Here is a 25,805-nt window from a genome sequence, read left to right on the forward strand (position 1 = left end):
TTCATACTTTGAGTTGTGAGAAACAGCAACCCAGTGATCCAAGCCATCTTGCCCCTTGTCTCGCCCTAGTCTGGCCCTCTCAAGTCAGGACTTCTCTCGACAAGATCCAGTGGCTCTCTGCTCTTCTTCCTAGTGCTGCCTTTATTCCCACCATTGCACTGTGCTTTTGTCACTTGTGAAAATAACATTCTCATATGATGCAGTTCTTTACTCCCTTATAACCTGATATTCAAGTCACCTTGTGCTCTCTCTTCTGGTATCTACTAGTCATGTGTGCTAATCAGCTGATCTTCCTCTGGGCTGTTGTTACTTGTAGGGCATGTCCACATCCATTGATTGTTTCTGGATAACTTCCAGGAGTAGAGAGTTAATTCTAGAAGCTCGTTCTCCTCTCTTGTTCCATCACTTCTCTTAATCTTATGTAAATACTATCTCTTGCTGTCTTCTGTTATTATGCTTCTCTTTTCTTACATATCTCGTCTGTCTTTTGTCTCTTGCTGTCTTCTGTTATTATACTTCTCTTTTCTAAATCTACTCTTGTTTTTGTGCTTTCTTGGATGTAATTTCTATTTTGCTGGTATTGTAATTTTGGGTCACTACAGCTACACTTGTGTGGTGCTGCAAATCCTGCAAGCTTTGTCCTGCTAGCCATGGTCAGGTCAGGTCTTTCTGGGGTAAAGGTGGCAACAGTATGGAGAGGTTCTGCCAACACCCAGACTACAAAGTCTACTGAGACTACTAAGATGTTCATATTGTTGTATTCCTAATGAACACTACAACAGATTTTGATACCTATTATTAATTATACAACTGTAATGGATCCAGTTTTTATTTCCACAAATTTTCTATATAAAAAATAGAGCTCTAAATTAACATAGAAAACCAATACCATGGAAGATCATATGTATTACTGCCTGCATTGGATGGGTCCGGTATTCCCTAGGTACTTTCTGGATTCTAAGCTGGACTTCATCTCTATACTAGCAGGAGCTCAACACTGTGGAATTGAATTGTTCCGTCATTGTCTCATCAGGAAAGCTGTATATAGTTGGAGCATGGTTTTTTTACCTGTGAAATGGGAATATAACAGTGGAAAGAGAAATATTAACTAGGTAATGGAATATACATTTCCAAACTAGACTGTCCACAAACTGCTGCCACACGAATTTAATGTAAATATATTGGAATTGTAATAGTTTTCTCTTTAATTCATCCTGTGAACTTAACGAGTTTCCGAATAACTAAGTTTCAAATCTTTAATTTTAGAACTTATTTTCAGAATTTCCTTGGTGAAGGAAACCTCAAGCTCTATCTGAAAGATGATGGTCATTCTGCATACCTAAGCCAAGCCATAGTTAACAACAATATAAACTGACACATGCACATAAATACAAAATACTCAGAACATGACAAATAAGTTAAAAGTGCACACCAGTATTAAATATTAAGGTTGGAAAAGTAGCACTAGTCTAACTTTAGGCCTTTCTTTGTTAGATCAGTTTTTGCCTCTTTGATCTGTCTCTGTAGTTCCTCAGATGCCTCCTTGCAGTCATTGAATGTGTAGACTCTGTAGGCAATGATGGCCACGGACACCACCCCGAACACAGCCACCAGGAACACCGGCAGGAACAGGATCTCATAGAAGTACTTGCGGGTGAACTCATTTTGGATCTGAGAAAGATGTGACTGTCATGAAAACTGCACACATCAAAAGTGAAGACAGTTACCTTGTGATTAGGGATTACAACCTCAACAGTTCTCAAAACATGTATGTAATGAGATTATCATTAATTCCTGGGACAATGATGATCAAATGCTAGTGAAAGGCAAAGAAGTGAAAGTTGTACAACCACCACTGTTGCTTCTCAAAATGTAAAAAAAAAAAAAAAAAAAAAAAAAAGTGAGATAAAGAAATTTTAAACCTTTGAAAAATTTAAGTAAAATAATTTAGTTTGAGGAATGTTTGGTACATTCTTCTGAGTGAGCCTCAGATCCGAGTGAAAATATAAAGATGTTTGTAATGATACACCCAGCCTCCCTTGTCTTCCTGTGGGTATTTTCAGTGGTGCTTATTTTCACATCTTTTCCAAAGTTGACCTCACAACTATAGAAAAAGTAGCTGGATACTCAGCATATGATGCATTTGACTTGAAAAGCCTACCAAAAAAGTTCCAACTCAATTTATTAACTTATTTTTCTCTTATGACAAGCTAGCTTGACAAGTCACCAACTTGTAACTTGGGTGAATACAAGATTTATAATTTTGTGATGACTTTGCCTTGTATCATACAGTTAAAGGAAATGTAGTTTACTTCATTTACTTCACTTCAAGTGACATTTATGAAGAACTTTGTTCTGCCATTTGACTTTTTCTTTCCAGCAATTTTGGAATGAGTTATGGTTGTAAGCCAAGTAGTACAATGTAGTACATGCCCTTGCTGGCCTAAACCCTCGTAAAGCTTATAGTCCTGATGGGGTCCCTCCTATTGTTCTCAAAAACTGTGCTTCCGTGCTTGCACCTTGTCTGGCCGAACTATTCCAACTTTGTCTGTCTACTTCTACCTTTCCTTCCTGCTGGAAGTTCGCCTACATTCAGCCTGTTCCTAAAAAGGTTGACGGTTCTAACCCCTCAAACTACTGTCCTATAGCTTTAATCTCTTGCTTGTCTAAAGTTTTTGAATCTATCCTGAATAGGAAGATTCTCAAACATCTGTCACTTCACAATCTTCTGTCTGATCGCCAGTATGGTTTCCGTCAAGGTCGCTCTACTGGTGATCATCTGGCTTTCCTTACTGAGTCTTGGTCATCCTCTTTTAGAGATTTCGGTGAAACTTTTGCTGTAGCGTTAGACATATCAAAAGCTTTTGATAGAGTCTGGCATAAAGCTTTGATTTCAAAACTACCCTCCTACGGCTTCTATCCTTCTCTCTGCAACTTTATCTCAAGTTTCCTTTCCGACCGTTCTATTGCTGCTGTGGTAGACGGCCACTGTTCTTTCCTAAATCTATTAATAGTGGAGTTCCTCAGGGTTCTGCCCTGTCACCCACTCTCTTTCTATTATTCATTGATGACCTTCTTAAGCAAACTTCTTGCTCTATTCACTCCTACGCTGATGATGCCATCTTACATCTTTCCACGTCCTTTCAGAGATGACCATCCTTCAGGAAGTCAACAGATCACGCAGGGACGCCACAGAACGCCTGACTTCCGATCTTTCTAAGATTTCCGATTGGGGCAGAAAAAAGTAGTTTTCAATGCCTCAAAAACTCAATTCCTCCATCTATCAACTCGAAACAACTTTCCAGACAACTATCCTTCAATGACACTAGATAGGGTGGAATCAAAAGCTTTTCGTCTAATGAACTCCCCTCCTCTGACTAACTGTCTTCAGCCTCTTTCTCACTGCTGAAATGTTGCATCTCTTTCTATCTTTTATCGCTATTTTCATGGTAACTGTTCTACTGATCTTGCTAACAGCATGCCTCCCCTCCTCCTGTGGCCTCGCTGCACAAGGCTTTCTTCTTCCTCTCATCTCTGTTCTGTCCAACTCTCTAGTGCAAGAGTTAACCAGTACTCTCAATCATTCATCCCTTTCACTGGTAAATTCTGGAACTTCCTGCCTGCATCTGTGTTTCAGACTTCCTACAACTTGTCTTCTTTTAAGAGGGAGGTATCGAGGCATTTGCTTCCCTAATTTTGGCTGATGCTTTTCCACTTTTTAGAGAGCCAGCATTTTTCTTTAATCTTTTCTTTTTTTGCCCTTGGCTGGCCCTCTTCCCTATATATAAAAAAAAAAAAAAAATAAATAAATAAAAATTCTAGCCCTGGCATTACAAGCTAGAACTAGAATAGAATGCATTTGTCAATAAAATGATTGGTACAAACACAAAAGAGAAATAGTACTATGATGTTCAGTAACTATGGCACATACAACAATCAATGAACAAAAAGTTGTTGGTCATTGGAGTACTTGTCTGTAAATGATGGGTTAAGTCACACATCCAACCCAAGTTAATCAATGAAGGGAGATCAGTGGTTCTCAATGAATGGTCATTAATCATATGCATGCAGTAAGTATATTGTTTTCTTGTGAAGTGACAAGGCAAGAAAAAAATCATGATTATTTAGACTCCAAATACATGTAAAATGTAAAAAATGTAAAACAATGTAAAAAAAAATAGACTCCAAATTACAGGCAATGTATAAAAAACAACAGGTAATGTATAAAAAAAAAAAAATCTTAAAACAAGGTAACAATGAGAAGCTGAAGCAAATATGACTATGCAATAAAACAAGAAGCTGGAAGAAAACAAGACTCAACATTGAGGGAAATGTAAAAAAAATCTTATAAAATGGAAACAATGAGAAGCTGGAGGGAACATGAATCAAAGGTAGAGAGAAAAAAAAAACCACACACACACACACACACACACGGGACATCGTCGATGGCGGAGGTGGTCGCTGAGCTCCAGAGCAATCATCTATAATTCTACAGTTACCTAAGAGTAACCAAGGTGGGAAAGGAGCTGGTAATGTTTGTCCCGTCTCCATATAGTCATGTTAACTGTTGATTAGCAAAATAATGTCCAGTGAAGGTAAATATAAACTGTAGCCTGCGTTTGAGCCATCAGCTGGTTTGTTTACGTCTGCGCAACATGGCGGCCGTGAACTCGAAAGAGGAATCAGACTTCACAGGGTTTCAAGGAATAATGGAGAAGAGCACTTATGTGAAGAAAATTCTGGAGTTAGAAGGTAAAATTGAAAAACTGTTTGAAAAGTATGAGGGCCTGGAAACGAGTTATGACAATGTAAAAGAGACTGTGCCGATATGAAGAAGGAAAATGCAGCACTGAAAGAGGAAGTTAAGCTAATTAAAGTGAATTGCGAAAAATGTGGAGAATCTCTAGGAAAAGTGATGGAGAAGCAGGCTGAATGGAAAAAAAGTCAGGAAGTGGAAAGAAAGGAGGTAAATTACAAAGTTGCAAGTCTGGAAAAGGAAATCAAAGAGTCAGGGGAGAAAACTTTGGGCCTTGCTGAAATTATAGATCAACAGATCATAGAAGAGAAGATAGCTGAGAAAGTGGTGAAGGTTATTAAGTCAAATGAGACATTGGTGAGGGAAACTGTAGACAAAAAGAGATGTGTGGTGATATTTGGTGTGGAGGAGGATAAGACACCGAGTAAAATGGAGAGAGAAAAACATAAAAAGGTGATAAATAATATCATTAATGTGGTGCAGGAGGAGGAAAAGACCTAGTACAAGAAATAGAGGACTTCCATAGAATTGGAAAGTTCACAAGAGAAGGTATGAGGCCAATAAGAATCAAACTTAAGTCACAAAAGGATGTAGATGAATTGGTGGAGAAGTCATGGAGGCTAGCCCAGCAGGAAACAACAAGGAAGATTTGGTTGAGAAGAGATCTCGGTGAAAAGGAAAGAGAAATGTTAAATGAGTTGAGAAAGGAGGCTTTGAAAAAAATGAAGAGAGGACAGAAGAGGAGAAGAAAGAGTTTTTCTGGAGAATCTTGGATATGAGACTGAGGAAGTGGTTCATAACCCAGAAAAGTACAGCAAGAAAGGACTAAAGAAACTTACATATGAGCGAAATGTAATGTATTCCAACATAAATGGAGTGATATCGGGATTTTAGAACTCAACGATTACTTGAGGGACAAGAACCCAGATATTGTGGGTCTTACTGAAACAAAACTGAGAGAGGAGAAGACCTGATGAAGGTTGGAGAAGGAAATATAACGTTTGGAAAAGAAATAGAGTAGGTAAGATGGGAGGAGGAGTGATGTTGCTGGTTAAAAAGATATAAAGGTGGATCAAGTGAAAAAGGTATGGGAAAGGCAGAAGTGCTAAAGATCAGAGCAGAAACTAATGAAGGAAAAAGAGGCACTACATAGTGGTGTACGTACCACCTAAGACAAATGCATGGTCAGTACAGGAATATGAAGAAATGATAAGTGATACAGGAACATGTCTGGAAGAAATGTTGGGTGGCTGTGAACGAACTATAATGATGGGAGATTTTAATTGTAAAGAGGTGTGTTGGGAGGACTGGTCAATGGAAGGATCAGAGACAACATGGGGAAATACACTATTGACACTGGCAATGGAAAATGTGTTAACTCAGTGGGTCAAAGAAGATACTAGGTTTGGAGGAGAGGGAGCATCGTCAAGACTGGACTTGGTCTTTAGTACAGAGCCAATGGTCATTGAGGAGATGAGGGTGGAGTGCCCTTTAGCAAAGAGTGATCATGCAGTTTTGGAGTTCAAGGTGATAGACGAAGAGAAATCTAGAAGAAATGAAGAATATAAAGTGGGAAGATGGAATTATGCCAAGACAGATTTTGGAAACCTAAAGAAATTCTTTCAAGAGACAAATTGGATGAAATTCAAGAGTGCTAAGGAGCAAATGAAAAGTGGAAGGAATTTATAAAAATATACAAAGAAGGTGAGAAAAATTTGTACCAATAAGACAACATAGAGAAGTTGGAAAGCAGGACTGGTTTAACGATAGATGTGAAAAGGCTAGAACAAGAAAAGAGGATGCATGGAAGAGGTGGAGAAGGAAAAGACGGATTAAGCAGTGGGAAAGTTACAAAAGAGCAAGAAATGAATATGTGTTGATTAGAAGAGAAGAAAGAAAGAAACAAGAAAAGGATATAATTGATAAATGTAAAGACCAACCAAGGCTTTTTACAGACATGTGAACAACAACATCAAAAATAGAGAAAGTATTGAAAGTTTAGAAGTAAATGGAGTATACAGTGAAGATCCCAGGGAAATGGCAGAGGCTATGAATGGATGCTTTCGGAAGGTATTCACAAAGGAGACTGCTTTTGACAAACCACTGGTAATGGAACAGAAAGGGATTATGAAGGAGTTTCAAGTAACTGTGGAGGAGATCAAGAACATGATGGGGAGTTTAGAAGTGAGAAAAGCTGTGGGACCTGATGGGGTATCAGGATGGATTTTAAGAGAATGCAGGGAGCAATTGGCAGAAAAAGTTTGTGAAGTAATTGATGCCTCATTAAGGGAAGGTGTAGTGCCCCAAGACTGGAAAAGAGCTAACATTGTCCCAATCTATAAATCAGGTAACAAGAGAGACCCATTGAACTATAGACCAGTGTCACTTACAAGTGTGGTAGCTAAGATGTGTGAGAGGGTGGTGAAGACTAGATGGACAGACTTCTTGGAGAAAAATGACATACTTTGTGAGTGTCAATTTGGTTTTAGGAAAGGGCGTTCATGCACGACAAACCTGATATGTTACTATTCGAGGGTGATAGATGTAATACAGGAAAGAGATGGTTGGGCTGATGGAATATATCTGGATTTAAAAAAGGCCTTTGATAAGGTACCACACCAGAGACTGATCTGGAAACTTGAAATGGTAGGAGGAGTGCATGGCAGTTTACTAAAATGGATGGAAGACTTTTGGTAGGAAGAGAAATGAGAACAATAATTAAGGACAGACCATCAGAATGGGGATTGGTGGAGAGTGGAGTTCCACAGGGATCAGTGTTGGCACCAGTAATGTTCGCAGTCTACATAAATGACATGGTGGATGGGGTGTCCAGTTATGTGAGCCTATTTGCAGACGATGCAAAATTGTTACGAAAAGTGAGATGTGACAAAGATTGCGAACTACTCCAGGAAGACTTGGACAGAATATGGAAATGGAGCTGTACATGGCAAATGGAGTTCAACACGACAAAATGCAAGAAAATAGAGTTTGGCAAGAGTGAAAGAAGAATCAGGAGTATGTACAAGATAGGAAATGAAGACATAAAACCAGTCATGAAGAAAAAGACCTTGGGGTGACAATTACCAATGACCTATCGCCAGAGAGACATATAAACAAAATAATTGGAGAAGTATTGAACTTATTGAGGAACATAAGAGTGGCGTTCGTATATCTAGATGAAGAAATGATGAAGAAAATAATTACTGCAATGATAAGACCGAGGCTTGAATATGCAACAATACAGTGGGCTCCGAACTTAAAGAAACACATAAGGAAACTAGAGAAAGTACAGAGGGCTGCAACAAAAATGGTGCCTGACTTAAGAGATTTGACTTATGAAGACAGACTGAAAAGAATGCAACTTCCAACCCTGGAAAACAGAAGAGAAAGGGAGACCTGATAGCAATATACAGAGTGATGATTGGCATGGAAAAATGGATAGGGAAGATCTGTGTATGTGGAATGGAAGAATGTCGAGAGGGCATGGGAAAAAACTAAAATGGCCACTTATAGGAGAGATGTGAAAAATATAGCTTCCCTCATAGAAGGGTGGAAGCATGGAATAGTTTAGACGTGGAAGTGGTCAACGCAAGGAATATTCATGATTTTAAGAAAAAGCTGGACATTAATAGATATGGAGACGGGACAACACGAGCATAGCTCTTTTCCGTATGTTACAATTAGGTAAATACAATTAGGTAAACACACACACACACACACACACACACACACACACACACACACACACACACACACACACACACACACACACACACACACACACACACACACACACACACACACACACACACACACACACACACACACACACACACACACACACACACACACACACACACACACACACACACACACACACACACACACACACACACACACACACACACACACACACACACACACACACACACACACACACACACACACACACACACACACACACAAAAAAAAAACAAAAAAAACACACACACACACACACACAAAAAAAAAAAAAAAAAAAAAAAAAAAAAAACACACAAACACACACACAACACACACACACACACACACAAAAACACACACACAAAAAAAACACACACACACACACACAAAAAAAAAGAGAAATAATGAATAGTCAGTTAAAGGAAAAGGAAGGGGTGATGAAAAGGAAAGTGGTCAAAGTAATAAAGGAAAAAGAATTGGTTACAAACACTATCGAGAAAAAGAGATGTGTTATGGTATTTGGGGTTAAAGAAGATAAGACACCAATGAGGCAGGAACAAGAAAAGAAGGAGAAAGATGTGGCGGGTAAACTGGTGGGAGTTGTTACTAATGAGGCTGATGAGTACCAAGGTGAAATTGAGGTGGTTTCAAGGATTGGAAGATACGAAGAGGGCAAAGCCAGGCCAATGAGAATCAAGTTTAAATCTCAGGCACCAGCAGAGGAAGTTTTAAATGGTTCATGGAGGCTTGGAAAGCAGGAGGATAATAAGGATATATGGATAAGGAGAGACATGAACGAGGAGGAAAGAAATAAGACCAGTGACTTATGGAAGCAGGCAAAGGAAAAAAACAAATCACGATCAGAGGAGGAGAGGACGAAGTTTTACTGGAGAGTCAGGGATATGAAACTGATAAAGTGGATGATTGGGAAAATAGGAGAAGGGGAGAGAAACTAAAAATGGCATACACTAATGTGAATGGGTTACAGTCTGCTCTGGTAGAAATAATGGACTATCTTAGGGTAGAGAGGCCTGACATGATGGGAATAACTGAAACTCAACTTACTGAAGTCATTGAGGAGAATAAAATAGGTGAAGGTGAATACAGCATATGGGTAAGAAATAGAGCAGAAAAGCAGGGAGGTGGTGTGATGTTATTGGTGAAAAAAGATCTTGTTGCCTATGAACTGAGGAATGACTATGGGTTAGCTGAGGTGGTGTGTGGTGTTAAACAAGACTTTGTTGTGGCATATGCTCCCCCAAAAACCAATTCATGGAATAGAGAGGAATATAAAAGGAAGGTGGAGGACACAAAAAGGTGGATAGAGTATTTGATGGAAACTAAAGAGAAACTAGTAATGATGGGAGATTTCAACAGCAAAGATATGAAATGGGAAGAGTGGACTGTGGATGGTAGCAAAGATTCATGGGGTGGAGAGCTGCTAAGAATGGCAATGGAAAACTCATTCACACAGTGGGTGGAGAAAAATACTAGATACAGAGATGAGGATGAACCGTCACGAATGGACTTGATTTTCACTAAAGAGGCGGAGTTGATAGAAAACATGAAAGGTGAGTGTCCAATAGGGAAGAGTGATGATTGAGTGTGTATTGAAGTAAGGAAGAATGGAGAGAAGGAATGAACATCACAGAACAGGAAGATTCATCTACGGTAAAGCAGATTACATCAAATTAAGGAATTACTTTGAGCAAGCGGACTGGAGTATTTTAGAGGATGGATGTGGAATTGAGGATAAATGGAGAGAGTTTGTGAACATTTACAAGGAAGGGGTCAATAAATATGTGCCAAGGGTGAAGAAGAAACAAAAGAGGATCCAAGCATGGCTTAATAAATGTTGTGAGGAATCAAAGAGGAAGAGAGACACAGCTTGGAAAAGGTGGATGAAGAGAAAAGGATCTTTAGTGTGGGATGAGTATAAAAAGACAAGGAATGAGTACACAAGAATAAGGAGAGAAGAGGCCAGAAAGTATGAGAGGGACATTGTGGAAAAATGTAAGGATGAGCCAAGATTATTCAATAGATTTGTTAATAGGAAATAAAAAACAAGAAAGAAATAAGCAAGCTGAAAGTTGATGCAGAATTCATTGAAGAGGAAAAATTCATGGCTGAAGAGTTGAATAAGTGTTTCCAAAAAGTTTTTTACCAATGAAAGAACCTTTAATGAACCAAAGATCGAACCGACAGAAGAAGAAGGCATGGATGTAATTGAAATGTTGAAGGATGAAGTGTGTGAAATGCTGGAAAGATTGGATGTAAGGAAAGCACAAGGGCCTGATGGAGTATCAAATTGGGTGTTGAGAGAATGTAAGGATCAAATGGCAAAAAAGATTTGTGGCCTCATATCGAAATCTCTGCAGCAGGGGCAAGTGCCAAAGGACTGGAAAAAAGCAGATATAGTACCCATATTTAAGAGTGGAAACGGAAAATCTGTAAAACTACAGGCTGGTGTCATTAACAAGTGTTGTGGTTAAACTGTGTGAGTCAGTAATAAAGAAAAGACAGAACAGAATGATTATCTAGAAAGGAAGAAAATATTGACTAATGGGCAGTTTGGATTTTGGAAAGGCAGATCACGTGCAACAAATTTATTGGGCTTCTACTCTCGGGTCATAGATGTGGTACAAGAAAGGGTAGGATGGGTGGATGGAATTTATCTGGACTTGAAGAAAGCATTTGATAAAGTCCCTCACAAGAGATTGATCTGGAAAGTGAGAGAACATGGCGGGCTGAGGGGTAGGCTTTTGGAATGGATCAGTGATTTCCTGACTGGAAGAGAGATGAGAACAGTAATAAGAGATAGGAAATCAGCTTGGAGGGAAGTGACTAGTGGAGTACCTCAGGAGTCAGTTTTGGCACCATTACTGTTTGCTGTTTACATAATGATATGACGAAAGGAGTGAATAGCTATATGAGTTTGTTTGCAGATGATGCCAAATTAATGAGGAAAATAACTAAGAAAGAAGACTATGAGGCATTACAGAAGAACTTAGACAAGATCTGGGAGTGGAGCAGAGAGTGGCAAATCGAATTTAATATCAAGAAGTGTGGAGCGATGAATTTTTCGTAAGAGCAGTGTGCAGATATAAGATGGGGAATGAGGAATTGGAAATAAAGACTGAAGAGAGAGATCTGGGAATAACTGTGACGGAGGGGCTCTCGTCAGAGGTTCATGTAAAGAGGAAATCTGGTGAAGCGTACAATTTAGTAAGGAACATATAAGAACTGCATTCTGCTACATGGATGAAGAGATGATCAAGAAGTTGATTGTTACAATGATTAGACACAGGTTGGAGTATGCAGCGGTACTTTGATCTCCAAGAATGGCAAGAGGTAAGAGGAAGCTGGAATGTGTGCAGAGGGCTGTGCGACAAAGCTGCCCCAAACCTTGGTGAATCTGCCTTATGAGCAGAGACTGGAAAAATTGAATCTGCCGACACTGGAAAGAAGAAGGGAGAGAGGAGACCTTATTACTATGTATAGGATTCTGTCTGGCATTGAGAAGTTGGACCATGATGATCTGGTGGTGAGAGATATGAGAAGTGGGAGGAAGCATGGGAGAAAAGTGAAGATGAGTGTGTGTACAAAGGACATAAAGAAATACAGTTTTCCACAAAGAATTGTGGGGATCTGGAATGCGCTGGAGAAAGAAGTGGTTAAAGCAAAAACAATTCACGGATTCAAGGAAAAGTTGGATAAGAGTAGATATGAGGATGGGACAGCACAAGTTTGAACTCCTCCTTGCGTAAACAACAACTAGATAAATACAACTAGGTAAATACACACACACACACTGGCTGGGTGACCAGCAGGCGACTGAGGTGAATTACACCAAACAAGGAAATGTTGAGCAGCTTACTGTGTTGGTGACCACTGCTGACCAGGGCCCCAGGATGAGCACTGCAGCCATTAGCCACTCCACCAACTTGGTCATGCTGAGCTGAGAGGAAATGATTAAATTAACCATTACATTCAGAATTTTGTCAGAAGCGAAAATAATAATAAATACTTAAATAAACAAGTAAATAGGTACACAAATAAATAGGTACGTAAAGAAATCTGTAAATATAATTTTCAAATAAGGTAAACTAACTAATTTTTCATACTTCTCTTTACAAGTTTTTTCTTTTCTCCTCCTCCTCCTTTCCTTGAAGATCTGTGCAATACATTGAGAAGTCAAGTGAGATCTGCTCTGAGAGAGAATGACTAGTGCCTCCGGCGAAGTCACAAGAAATAAGTCTCACATGACCCACTCGATCTCGGCAGTCCGTAGCTTTTCACTGCCTCAGTCATGTTACAGTGACTTTATCAGTTGACTTAAGTATTAGAACATGCTAGGATCTGTTCCTGACCAGTAGTAAAGTCTATGATCATAGTCAATGACAAAAAAAAGTCCTCATTATACAGTACATATGCGGTCCTGAAGACCTTACCGTAAATTGAAATTACCGTATACCAAACCCATTATAACATGTAATAATAGGGGATGTGTTCCAGCACGTCGAAAGTCACCCCTACTGACATGAAAATAGTCATATAAAAAAAAATGTAAAGTACTGCACAAAAGAAATAAACAAAATGTTTTTTATTTACCTTTCACTCGCCACGTATTCTATCAGATGATGTCCCTCCTGAGGTTAAGGGACAGTAGGGATTTCAGCCCTTACTCATAATATCCACAAAAAAACACACCCTAAGGATTTCACTTGTGTTCAGTGGGAAACGTGGAAAGAGACTGATTGTTGTGGTGGTCGCGCAGCGTGTAGGCGTTATGGTACGGTGTAAACAAAACATGAGCTGATACCGTATCTGTGAATTTTTCTTACCGTAAATAGAATTGAGGCTAGTAATTACCAAACACCGTAACTGTGAATTTATCGGATAATGAAGTACCGTATAAGGAGGACTTACTGTACTTGTACATGCTTATAAAAAACCTGATAAGCTATTTTAGTGTTTGCATTGTATTCAGCAATCAAAAAAAGCCAGAAATCTTCAAAGTAGTTTGAAAGAGAGCACCTCTTCATCCTTGTCCGTTACTGCTATTGTACACAAAGTTACAAGGGCGTCAGTGATGTGAGATGTGATTTTGTGGACAGTCCTTGACTGCAAATGAGAAGTGAAGTGAAAGGCTAAAATTGTGTTAAGAGTCGGGAGGCTGCTGTGAGAGGCGTGCTGAGGTGGAGCATAAAAAGTTCTGTGTGATGGATCTTGACTTGAATATTAAAAATGATATGCATCTGCAAGATGTGCAAGTCTTAAACAGTGTTGAAATAATGAAGTGTGTGCATGTAGTAAGCCTACTCTCTTAGTGCTTGAACACACACACACACACACACACACACACACACACACACACACACACACACACACACACACACATACGTCTAGTATTCTCCAGAAATTTTACTACAGAGTACAAGACATGGGGCTGAGGAAATGGTATATCTGGGAAGGGGAAGAAATACACTTAGATTTATGTATGCAAATATAGATGGATTATTAACACGAGTCCTGGAAGTGAGAGACTATATAGTGGGGAAAAAAGACCACATGTGGTATGTATAACAAAGACAAAGTTAAGTGAAGATATCCAATTAAATTCTAAAGAACAGGAATATAATGTTTGGATGAAAGATAGAAGGGGAAAAGCAGGAGGAGGAGTATTGATAATGGCTTGAGATGATATATATGAGGAAGAAGTACAATACAGAGATAAATTGGCAGCAGCTTTATGTATAGTAATTAGGACCAGTGAGAGGGAAAGGAGTAGAATCATAGTAACTGAAGATTATACATGAAGGCAATGGACCAGTGGGTGAAGGACTACACAAGGTACAGAGAAGAACAACCATCATCCATGCCTGACATGGTGTACATACATAAAAAAAAAAACTGAGCCTTATTCAACCATTGAATATGATAGCCTGATGGGGGAAAATGATCATGTGGTTTTGAAAGATGAATTAGAGGATTGGGAAATACAGTAGAGACTCAATACTTGAATGTCTTAATAGTCAAATTTTTCAATACTTGAATGCAAAAGTTTGACTTAATACTAAAAAAAATAGCTGGTAGTTGAACATCCGCACATATGGTTGTAAACAAAGGCTCCTGGCCTCTCCCTCCCCCATCTCTGCCAGTTGTCCCTCTGCAGTTGTGAGAACAACATTCTTCTGCGTTCTGTCTGTAGTGTTTCATTTATAAACTTACAATAGTACTAAAGGCTTATTGGTGGTGAAAATATCTGGTAGTTGAACAACTCCACGTGGTTGTAACAAAGCTCCAGCCTCTCCCTCCCTGCCACTGCTGCCATTGTCCCGTTCTGATATCACTAATACAGTGGTACTTCGAGATACGATCGTTCTAACATACGATTTTTTTTTTTAATATACGACGAAAATTTTTATATAATTTACGCCTTGAAATACAACGATATTTTTAAGATATGAATAGCCATCAGTAGGTGGCGCAGCGATCACTCGGCTACCCGTGTCCACCCGAACATTTGGCCCGCGTTGGGTATCGTTGTTCATCCTTTGTGCACGTAATTGTCTGTGCTCCTCGGCAGTGTGTATTTTTTCTTAAGTTTTGTGAACTCAAGATCATGGGTCCCAAAAGTAAAAGTTTGGCAAAAACACACAAAAGAGCCTGTATTCATATATTGATTACACTTAGAAATTCAATAAACGAGTGAGTACAAATAGTTTTCTGCCCACAAGCAACTCTTTCTCTTTCCAATGCAAAACATCAGAAGTCTCTAGATGTCATGGTTACCAAAATATCACAGGTTGAATGAGGTTGAGGTAGTATCATTGGTTTACATGGTCTTGCGTCCGATCGGGTTCACAGCCTTGGCTAGAGCAAGAGAAAACGGGCCCCTTGTATCTCTCTCTCTCTCTCTCTCTCTCTCTCTGTTCTGATATCACTCTCATTCAAAAGTTGTCTCCCCATAACATGGCGAGAGACCCAAGGTCTAAGTAAGGCGTACGGGAGAGGTGGCGGAATCAGACAATGAAATCACTGTCGATCGCTCTTATCATTTATCATTGATGACGCAGTGACGTAGAGCATATGTTTACTCCTGATGAGTGTTGCCAGCTCAATAGCAAAGAAAATGGGAAAATAACCAAAATATAGCCGTAAAAGTCCTAAACGTCTATCAACGTGCCACGTACCTTGCGTGATGAACGCCTATCGATGTGCCCCGAGTTTTGCGGGTTAAATTGTTATTTTGACCAATATAGTTAATTTATATCATGCATACAATAAACATCGTATTTATCTTATATTAAATCTATATTTGGTTGGTACAGTAAGTCCTTGTTATACGGTAGTTCTTTATCCGGTAAATTCACAGTTACGGCATTTGGAAATTACTACCCTCAATTCGATATACGGTAGGAAAAATTCAGATACGGTATCCGCTCATGTCATCTGAGAGGGCCCAGCGTGGGGTAGCAGAGGTGATGACGTCATCCACGCCATATCTCTCCGCCACTAATAGTACTGACTTCAATTTGACAACCCTTGGAGCCTTTTATATCTTCCTCTCCCCCCTCCCCCCATTTTTTTTTTAACTGCATTACATATCACTTACATGCATTACTAATTAGATGAATAAATGGAATATTAAAGGGTCTATTGTAAGTACAAATATATTCATAATAATTATGGCAAACAGTAAAAGGATACTACCAGCGGCAAACCATGCAGCAACTGATAAAGGGCACAGATGGGCCTGGCAAGCCCACTATCAGAGAATGGTGGAAGTCGTATAACATCAAACACTCCTTAGATAACATCAAGTAATCTTGGGACGAAGTAAAGAAGTCTACCATGAACTTGGCATGGAATAAAGTATGGCCAGAATGCGCGTATGACTTCCCAGGCTTCGCTGAAGACATCATCAGTGTGATCAGAAATGACAATAGTAAATCTGTGCCACAGGGCTGGCTTCGATGAAGCTGATGATGATGATGATATGTGCCATGTGATGGAAATGGTTAAAAGGAATAGAAGACCTACATGGGAATACAAAATGGGAGAAGAGGAAAGAAGAAAAAGACCTAAGAGTGGTTATACAAGACTCCCTGACCCCAGAAAGACACACAAAATGGGTTATTTACTTCAACATATAAGACATAAACAAATATCAGGCTGGTGTTTAATTACATGAAAAAGAGTATGTATGATGAAAAAGATCACATAACCACAATGATAATGCCCAGAATTAAATATGCAGCACTGGTGTGGCCTTCACATATGCAAAAGGATATCAAGAAATTGGAAAAATTGAAAGGACAGCTATAAAGATGGTTCTAGAGATGAAGGACCTTACCTATGAATAAAGACTGAAGGCAATGGAACTACCAATTTTGAGAGATGGATGGGAGAGAGAAGATCTAATAACTGTGTACAAGACAGTTAACTATATGGAAAAGATAGAGAGACAAGAACTGGTATCACTGACAAAAGATGGAGATAGACAAACATGAGGACACTCCCAAGAAAATCATGAAAAGTCAATGTTTGAAACTACCTAGATATGGAGACAGGTCGCTATGAGCCCCACTCAAACCATGTATGTAATATACAACTAGGTCATGGGTTCTTAACCTCTTTCTTTTTAAAAACCCCCTAAGTTATAAGAACATCTACCCGAACTCCCAGTAATCCGACATCAAACCAAATGTTAATACAGTGACTGACACTAACTCAATATGCAATGGTACTGCAAAGGATATTATTAGATCAGCCACCTAAGTACCCCTGGGAATCTTCTTGTGAACCTGTGGGGGTTCACGAACATCAGGTTGAGAACCCCTGAACTAGGTAAACACACACACACAGCTGATCTTCACTACCTTTGTTTGGGTTTACAGTGGCCTGGGCGATAAGTGTGGACTCATTTTTTTTTTCATGAATACAGTGTTAAATAATAATGAGTGAGAAAGATATTCCATCTAAATGCAGGTATGTGACAAGGGAAAGAATGAAAGCTGATGATGACAATGTTGGTGAGGGAGGAGGAGAATTTGAAGGCTTTGATACGGCGCAAACTTCACTATTTGATAGAGTCTTAACTATCGAACGTAAATTAGATAAATTGATAAAGGAGAGTATGGGAATGAAAGAGAATGAAGAACAGGATAAAGAGCTCCAGAAATTGAAAGAAAGGATAAAAGAGTGGAAGAAAACGAAACTAGGCTAAGAACCGAAAATGAAGAATTAAAAGTCCAAATAGCGAACTATAAGAAATTGATGGAAGAAGGACTCGGTAAAGCCGAGAAAGAAAAAGAAAAGCTAAAAGATCTAGTTAACAAAGAAGAAAAAGAGTACAAGACGTGATTAAAAAGAAGTACAAGCATGGAGAATCCAAGATAAGAAGGACAAGGAATCATTTCAAGAAGTATTTCAAGAACAGTTAAAAGAAAGAGATGAAAATATGACAAGCAAAATTATAGGAGTCCTCAAGAAAAAAGAAAATTTAGTAAGAGAAATTGCGGAAAAAAAAAGAGTGTAATTATTTTTGGACTGAAAAAAAAATGTTAAATATAGACCAAGAAGGGAAAAAGACGAAATGAAATCAGTAAAAGACCTACTAAAACATCTGAATGACGAGGATAGACAGAACTTAGAAGAGGAAGTAGAAGAAATCCATAGAATGGGACCATATCAAGAAGGAACAGTGAGACCAATTAAGATATTACTAAAATCACAAGCAGCAGCAGAAGAAGTACTATATAGAAAAACGAAACTCAGAGAAACAGAAGGTTGCAAAGATATATATATAAAGAAAAATAGAAACGAGGAGGAAAGGAAGAGACACAATGAACTGGTGGCAGAAGCAAGAGAAAAAAATAATGAAAGGTCAGAGGAGAAGAAGGCATTTTTTTGGAGAATTATAGGAGACAGGATAAGGAAATGGTATATAAAAGAGAAAGAAGAGAAAAGAATGGAGCAAGTTTAACTAAAAATGATAAGAACAAGAGATTAAAAATGATGTATACAAACATAGATGGGATTTTATCTAGTAAATTAGAATTAAGAGATTACATAAAGAAAGAAGAACCAGATATTGTATGCCTGGTGGAAACAAAGTTAAATGAGGCAATAAAATAGACATAGATAAAAGGTATAATATATGGAGGAGAGACAGAGTGGGTAAAGGAGGAGGAGGAGTCATGATGATGTTAAGGAAGGAGATAGTGGTAAATCAAGTGGAGTTTGGGGAAGGAAAATCAGAAATACTGTATGTTAAGATGCATATTAACAAAAAGGAGTTAACAATCATTGGAACATATGTGCCACCAAAACAAACTCATGGACTAACCAAGAATATAGAGACATGATAGATGACACAATAAGGAGTCTTACAAGAATCATTAAGGAAAGGAGAAAAGTGATATTGATAGGAGATTTCAACTGTAAGGAGGTAGACTGGGAAAATTATGAAAGTGGTATGGGGAAGATGCCTGGGAGATAGATTCCTGAACCTAATGATAGATAATTTGATGGTCCAAAGAGTAAAGGAAAACACAAGATTCAGAGGAAACGATGAGCCGGCAAGATTAGACCTAGTTTTTACAAGGGATATACCAATTAACGATGATATAAGATACAAGTGCCCATTGGGAAAGAGTGACCATGTAATATTAGAGATGGATATAGAAGAAGGAAAGGAAGATAGAGATGAATCATACAAAGGAGACCGATTAAATTACAGAAAGGCTGATATTGAGAATCTCAAGAACTATTTTAAAACGTAAACTGGGAGGAGATGGAAAACTCATTAACGGTTCAAGAGAAATATAACTTATTTTTGGAAATATACAAAACTGGGGTCAGGAATATGTTCCGAAATATAGACCTAAAGAAGAAGGAAAGAAAGATTGGTTTAATGCAAGATGTGCTAGGGCAAAGGAGAAACGAGATGGAGCATGGAAAAGGTGGAGAAGAAACAGAAATCCAGAAAATAAGGAAAACTTCAAAACAGCAAGAAATGAATATGCTAAGGTGAGAAAGGAAGAAGAAAAGAACTATGAAAAGGACATTGTCGAAAAATGTAAGGAACAACCAAAATTGTTCTACAGATTCATAAATGGAAAAATAAGACAAAAAGAAACAATAGAAAGGTTAAAAGGAGAAAACGGAATGGTGGAAGACCCAAAAGTATGGCAGAACTGTTAAATAGTAAATTTCATGAGGTCTTTACTAAGGAATCCAAATTTGAAAGACCACAGGGTAATAGAGAGACTGTCTATATGAAAGAGATTAAAGTAACCAAGCTTGAAATAAAAAGTTGATGACGGAATTGGATGAGGAAAAGGCAATGGGACCGGATGAAGTCTCAGGCAGAATACTGAAAGAATGTAGGGAAGAACTAGCAAGTCCAATATACAACATCATAAAATGCTCAATAGAAAATGGAACAGTGCCAGTGGAGTGGAAAAGAGCTGAGGTGGTTCCCATATATAAGAGCGGAAGGAAGGAAGAACCTTTAAATTACAGACCGGTATCACTAACTAGTGTAATATGCAAGATGTGTGAAAAGTAATAAAGAAGCAATGGATCGAGTTTCTTGAAGACAACAAAATATTATCAAATAGCCAATTTGGTTTTAGAAAAGGTCGGTCATGTGTGACAAATTTATTGAGTTTCTACTCTAGAATAGTTGATAAAGTACAAGAGAGAGAGGATGGGTTGACTGTATTTATTTAGATCTAAAAAAGGCTTTTGATAAAGTGCCACATGAAAGATTACTATGGAAGTTAGAGGAGAAGGGTGGCTTAAAAGGAAGCACATTGAGATGGATGAAGAATTACTTAAGGGGGAGAGAAATAAGGACGATAGTTAAAGATATGAAGTCCAAGTGGAGAACAGTAGACAGCGGAGTGCCACAGGGTCAGTATTGGCACCAATACTTTTTCTCGTATATATAAATGACATGCCAGAGGGAGTGAACAGCTACATAAATCTGTTTGCGGACGATGCGAAACTGTGCAGAGTCATTAAACAAAAGAGGATTGTGAAATACTACAGGAAGACTTAAACAAGATCTGGAAATGGAGCAAAAAATGGGAGATGGAATTCAATGTGGACAAAAGCCATGTCATGGAAATGGGAAAAGTGAAAGACGACCAGTGGGAATCTATAAGATGGGAGATGGAGTAGAACTAGAAAAAGTAAAAAAGGAAAAGGACTTGGGAGTGACAATGGAAGAAAATAATCAACCGGTTAGCCATATTGATAGAATTTTCAGAGAGACGTATAATTTGCTAAGGAATATTGGAGTAGCATTTCACTATATGGACAAGGAAATGATGAAGAAATTGATAAGTACTAAAATAAGACCTAGATTGGAATATGCAGGAGTTGTGTGGACTCCCATAAAAGAAACACATAAGAAAATTAGAGACTACAAAAATGGCTACAAGAATGGTTCCAGAATTTAAAGGGATGGCATATGAGGAGAGACTAAAGGCAATGGATCTACCAACCTTGGAGCAGAGAAGAGAGAGAGGATCTGATACAAGTTTATAAATTGATTAACGGAATGGATGAAGTGGATAATGAGAAACTGATCCTGAGAGAAGAATATGACTTTAGAAGCACAAGATCGCATAGTAAGAAACTAAGGAAGGGACGATGTCTGAGAGATGTTAAAAATTTAGTTTCCAAAAGATGTGTTGAGACTTGGAACAGTTTGAGTGAGGAAGTGGTATCAGCAAAGAGTGTACATAGTTTTAAAGAAAAATTGGATAAGTGTAGATATGGAGACGGGACCACACGAGCATAAAGCCCAGGCCCTGTAAAACTACAACTAGGTAAATACACACACACACGGCACAGCCATCGTCGTCTGAACAGCACAGAGAGTACTACAGAAGGACTGGACCCAGGTCTAGACGTATGTACAGGGGGAGGGGGGGCCATAGTGTTCTCCTGTCTCCAAATGAAATAAGTGTTAGACTACGTACAGCCAAGGAGTAGATAAAGAGAGAGATATGGAACCAAGTAGCGCTGCCAGGCGCATGGAGGAACCAAAACATATGCCGGCCGAAAATCAACGCTATATAGAAATGCCTATTGGTTTAAGAAAGTTGACTGAAGATACTATGGGTAGGGATTTCTCAGGTTTCCGAGATGAACGAGTAAATATGAGGAGACTTGTAAATGTAGAAAGAGAATTAAGATATTTGAAGGAGGCAATGTCCGGTCTCATGGACAAACATGACCGAATGGTATCAGAAAACACAGCCTTGAAATTGAGAATAACTGAATGTGAAAAAGTCAGTGGAATAAACCAAGAATTAAAAGGGGAGATTTTAGAAATAAGGAAGCAAAATGACGCTCTAATAACCACATGCCAGAACTTGCAGGATAAAGTGCAGCAAGGGGTTACAGACAGGATAGAAGGTGGTCTAGGTGAAAACAAATTGAAAGAACTAAGAAATGAATGGAAACAAGAACAAGAGGAGGAAAAAGTCAAATTTTCAGAAGTGGTAAAGAGACAAATTCAGGAGAACACAAAAGTTGCTGTAATTGAGGTTATCAAAGAAAAGGAAAGCATGGTGAGGGATGCAGTGGACAAGAAAAAAGCTTCGTGATCTACGGGATGAGAGAAAAGAAAATTCCAAATAAATTCACAAGAGAACGTGAAGAAAGGGAAATGGCCAAAACGGTTATCAAAAGGGTACAAGATAGCACACAAGAATTTGACGAGGAGGTTGGAGGAAGTGGTTAGGCTGGGAAGGTACACTGAAGGGGGTAAGAGACCAATGAAGGTGAAAATGAGATCTCAAGTGGCTGTAGAAGAAATAATGGCTAGAAAAGGAAAGTTAGCCAATGATGTTGATCACAAGGAAATATGGATAAAAAAGATATGAACTTAGAGGAAAGGGAAAAGGAGAAAGTGCTAAGAAGTGAGACTAAGGAAAAAAATGAGAAAAGGACAGAGATAGAGAAGAAGAATTTTTACTGGAGGGTTCTGGATATGAGACTAAAGAAATGGTATTTAAGGAAAAAAGAGGAGGTCGTGGAGGAGGCAATAAATCAAGAGTGACTTATACTAACATAGATGGTTTGTTATCACGTATATTGGAAGTTCGGGACTATTTGAAAGAGAAAAAGCCAGATGTAATGTGTATCGTTGAAACAAAACTGAAGAATGAGATACATGTCATCTTTAAAGAGGAAGGATATAATACCTGGAGGAGGGACAGGAAGGATAAAGGGGGAGGAGGAGTGCTAATAATGGTTTGTGATAACATTTGTGTGGAGGATGTGCAATATGGAGAGGAAAAAGTGGAAGCATTGGGAGTAACAATCAGAACAGAAGATTTGGAGAAGAGAAAAATTATAGTTACATATGTTCCACCAAAGATTAATACATGGGGATCAGAAGAGCATAAAGATATGCAAAGAGAGATGATAAAGTATCTGGATAACATGATAAGAAGAGATAGCAGAATACTCTTAGTTGGAGACTTCAACTGTAAAAAAATAAACTGGGGAGAGATGGAAGTAATGGACAATGCTGGGCAGTGGAGTGAGAAAGTGTTACAGATGACTATGGTTAATACAATGGATCAGTGGGTAGAAGAGTCAACAAGGTACAGGGAGGAAGAGGAACTATTGTTACTTGACCTAGTCTTCACAAAAAAAACCCGGAGTCCCCTCCAATCATACAATACCTTAGTCCAATGGGGAAAAGTGATCATGTGACATTAGAGATGCAAATGCAGGAGGAAGATGAGATAAGATACAGAGAGGACTATAAAGGGGAGAGATTAAATTATGCAAGAGCAGATTTTGAAAAACTAAGGAGTTATTTTGCTGATATTGAGTGAAGTAATATTATGAGCAGGAAGACTGTACAAGAGAAATATGACATATTCTTACAGGAATACAATGAAGGAGTAAAAAAGTTTGTTCCTGTTTATAGAGTTCAGAAAAAAATACATGCTTGGTACAATGCTAGATGCTTACAAGCAAAAAAGGCAAAGGATAAAGCATGGAAGAAACTTTTAAAGCAGGGAAATGACTATAATAGTCGGCAGTACAAAGATACTAGAAATGAATATATTAGAGTAAGGAGAGAGGAAGAAAGAAAGTTTGAGAAAGATGTAGCAAGCAGCAAGGATGAACCCAAACTTTTCTACAAGTTTATAAATGGCAAAACAAAGAATAAGGAAACAATTAAAAAAAAATTAAAGAAGGAAAGATATACCAAACAGAGAAAGAAATGTGTGAAATAATGAATGAGAGCTTCAAAATGGTTTTCATTGAAGATGACTTCACAGAACCTAATAGGACATTGAATTGCTTAGAATTACAGGAAATTGCAGTTCATAAAGAGGATATTGGAAGATTACTGGACAAGTTCGAAGTCAGGAAAGCAATGGGGCCAGATGGTGTATCAGGCTGGGTGTTAAAAGAATGTAAAGAGCAATTACTGGAGTCAATTTGGGAAATAATTAAAAGTTCAATAAATGAAGGGAAAGTTCCACTAGAGTGGAAGAGAGTCAATGTAATACCAATATTTAAAGGAGGAAAGGCAACTGAACCACTAAACTACAGACCAGTGTCACTTACAAGTGTCGTAGGGAAGTTATGTGAAATAATTATCAAAGAAAATGGGTTAAATTTCTAGAAGAGGAGCAAGTCATATCGAACAGGCAATTTGGGTTCAGGACAGGGAGGTCATGTGTATCAAACTTATTAAGCTTCTACTCCAGGGTTATTGCAGGACTTGACAGCAGAGATGGATGGGTAGACACAGTATACCTAGACATTAAAAAGGCATTTGATAAAGTCCCTCATGGAAGACTTCTTTGGAAACTAGAGAACATAGGAGGACTGTGTGGAACCTTGCTCGAATGGACAAGAGATTATTTGAAGGATAGAGAAATGAAAACTGTGATCAGAGATACATACTCGTCTTGGAGTAAAGTAACCAGCGGGGTGCCACAAGGGTCAGCATTAGCCCCCATTATGTTTCAAGTTTATGTAAATGATATTCACATTGGAGTAAACAGTTATATGAATTTATTCGCTGATGATGCAAAGTTGCTAAAAGTTATCAAAACCAGAGAGGACTGTGTACTGCTACAGGAAGATTTAAATAAGATCTAGGAATGGAGCAAGAAGTGGAAATTGGAGTTTGATGCCAAGAAATGTCACATTATGGAACTAGGAAAGAGTAAGAGAAGACCAGTATGGAACTATTCGATGGAAGAGGAGAAAATAACGAAGACTAAAGTGGAAAAAGATCTTGGAGTGATCATACAAGAAAATCTGATCCCTGATAAACACATAAATAAGATATTTGGACTATCATATAGGATGTTGACTAATATAAGAGTGGTATTTCATTACATGGATAAAGATATGAAGAAAAAAAATCATCACAAGCATGATACGCCCAAGGCTGGAAAATGCAGCAGTGGTATGGTCTCCCAGTTCTAAAAAAGATATAAGAAAACTGGAAAGGATACAGAAGATTGCTACAAAGATGGTGCCGGAATTAAAGGACCTCACATATGAAGAACAACTGAAGGAAATGGGATTGCCAACCTTACAAGATAGAAGAGAACGAGGGGACCTAATAATAATGTATAAAATAGTAAATGATATTGAAAAGATAGACAAAAAAGACCTGGTGCTGTTGGCAGAAGAGGATGGAAGGACAAGAGGACATGAAAAGAAGATCAGGATGAGGCAGTGTGTGAAGGATGTTGGAAAATACAGTTTTCCACACAGAACAGTGGAAAAATGGAATGCATTGGATAATGAAATTGTTGCAGCACATAGTGTGCATAACTTTAAAGAAAAATTAGATAAATGGAGATATGGAGACAGGACACTATGAGCCCCGCTCAAACCCTGTACAATACAACTAGGTAAATACACACACACACACACACACACACACACAATGAGATGGATGGAAAATTATTTGAGGGGGAGAGAAATAAGGACGGTAGTCAAAGATATGAAGTCCAAATGGAGAGCAGTAGAAAGCGGAGTGCCACAGGGGTCAGTATTGGCCCAAATATACATGCCAGAAGGAGTGAAGAGCTACATAAATCTGTTTGTGGACAATGTGAAACTGTGCAGAGTTATAAAGCAAATACTGGAAGAAGACCTAAATAAGATCTGGGAATAGAGTAAAAAGTGGGAGATGGAATTCAATGTGGACAAAAGCCATGTCATGGAAATGGGAAAGAGTGAAAGACGACCAGTGAGAATCTATAAGATGGGAGATGGAGTAGAACTGGAGAAAGTAAAAAGGAAAAGGATT

At 38.4% G+C, this 25,805-nt stretch overlaps 1 protein-coding gene across 1 annotated transcript in view; it reads right to left on the reverse strand.

The window, feature by feature from the left end:
- Nucleotides 1-815: 815 nt before the first annotated feature.
- Nucleotides 816-25,805, reverse strand: part of LOC123499237 (dolichol-phosphate mannosyltransferase subunit 3-like) — a 31,990-nt gene continuing 7,000 nt past the window's right edge. Inside the window, exons 2-3 of the mRNA XM_045247006.1 lie at nucleotides 12,357-12,437; nucleotides 816-1,671 (exon numbers count right to left, since the gene is read on the reverse strand). Coding sequence (XP_045102941.1) covers nucleotides 1,465-1,671; nucleotides 12,357-12,431 — 282 coding nt within the window. The 5' untranslated portion in view covers nucleotides 12,432-12,437 and the 3' untranslated portion in view covers nucleotides 816-1,464. The remainder of the gene's footprint in view (nucleotides 1,672-12,356; nucleotides 12,438-25,805) is intronic.

This window comes from Portunus trituberculatus, chromosome 49 (assembly GCF_017591435.1).
Source record: "Portunus trituberculatus isolate SZX2019 chromosome 49, ASM1759143v1, whole genome shotgun sequence".
NCBI classification, from domain to species: Eukaryota; Metazoa; Arthropoda; class Malacostraca; order Decapoda; family Portunidae; genus Portunus; species Portunus trituberculatus.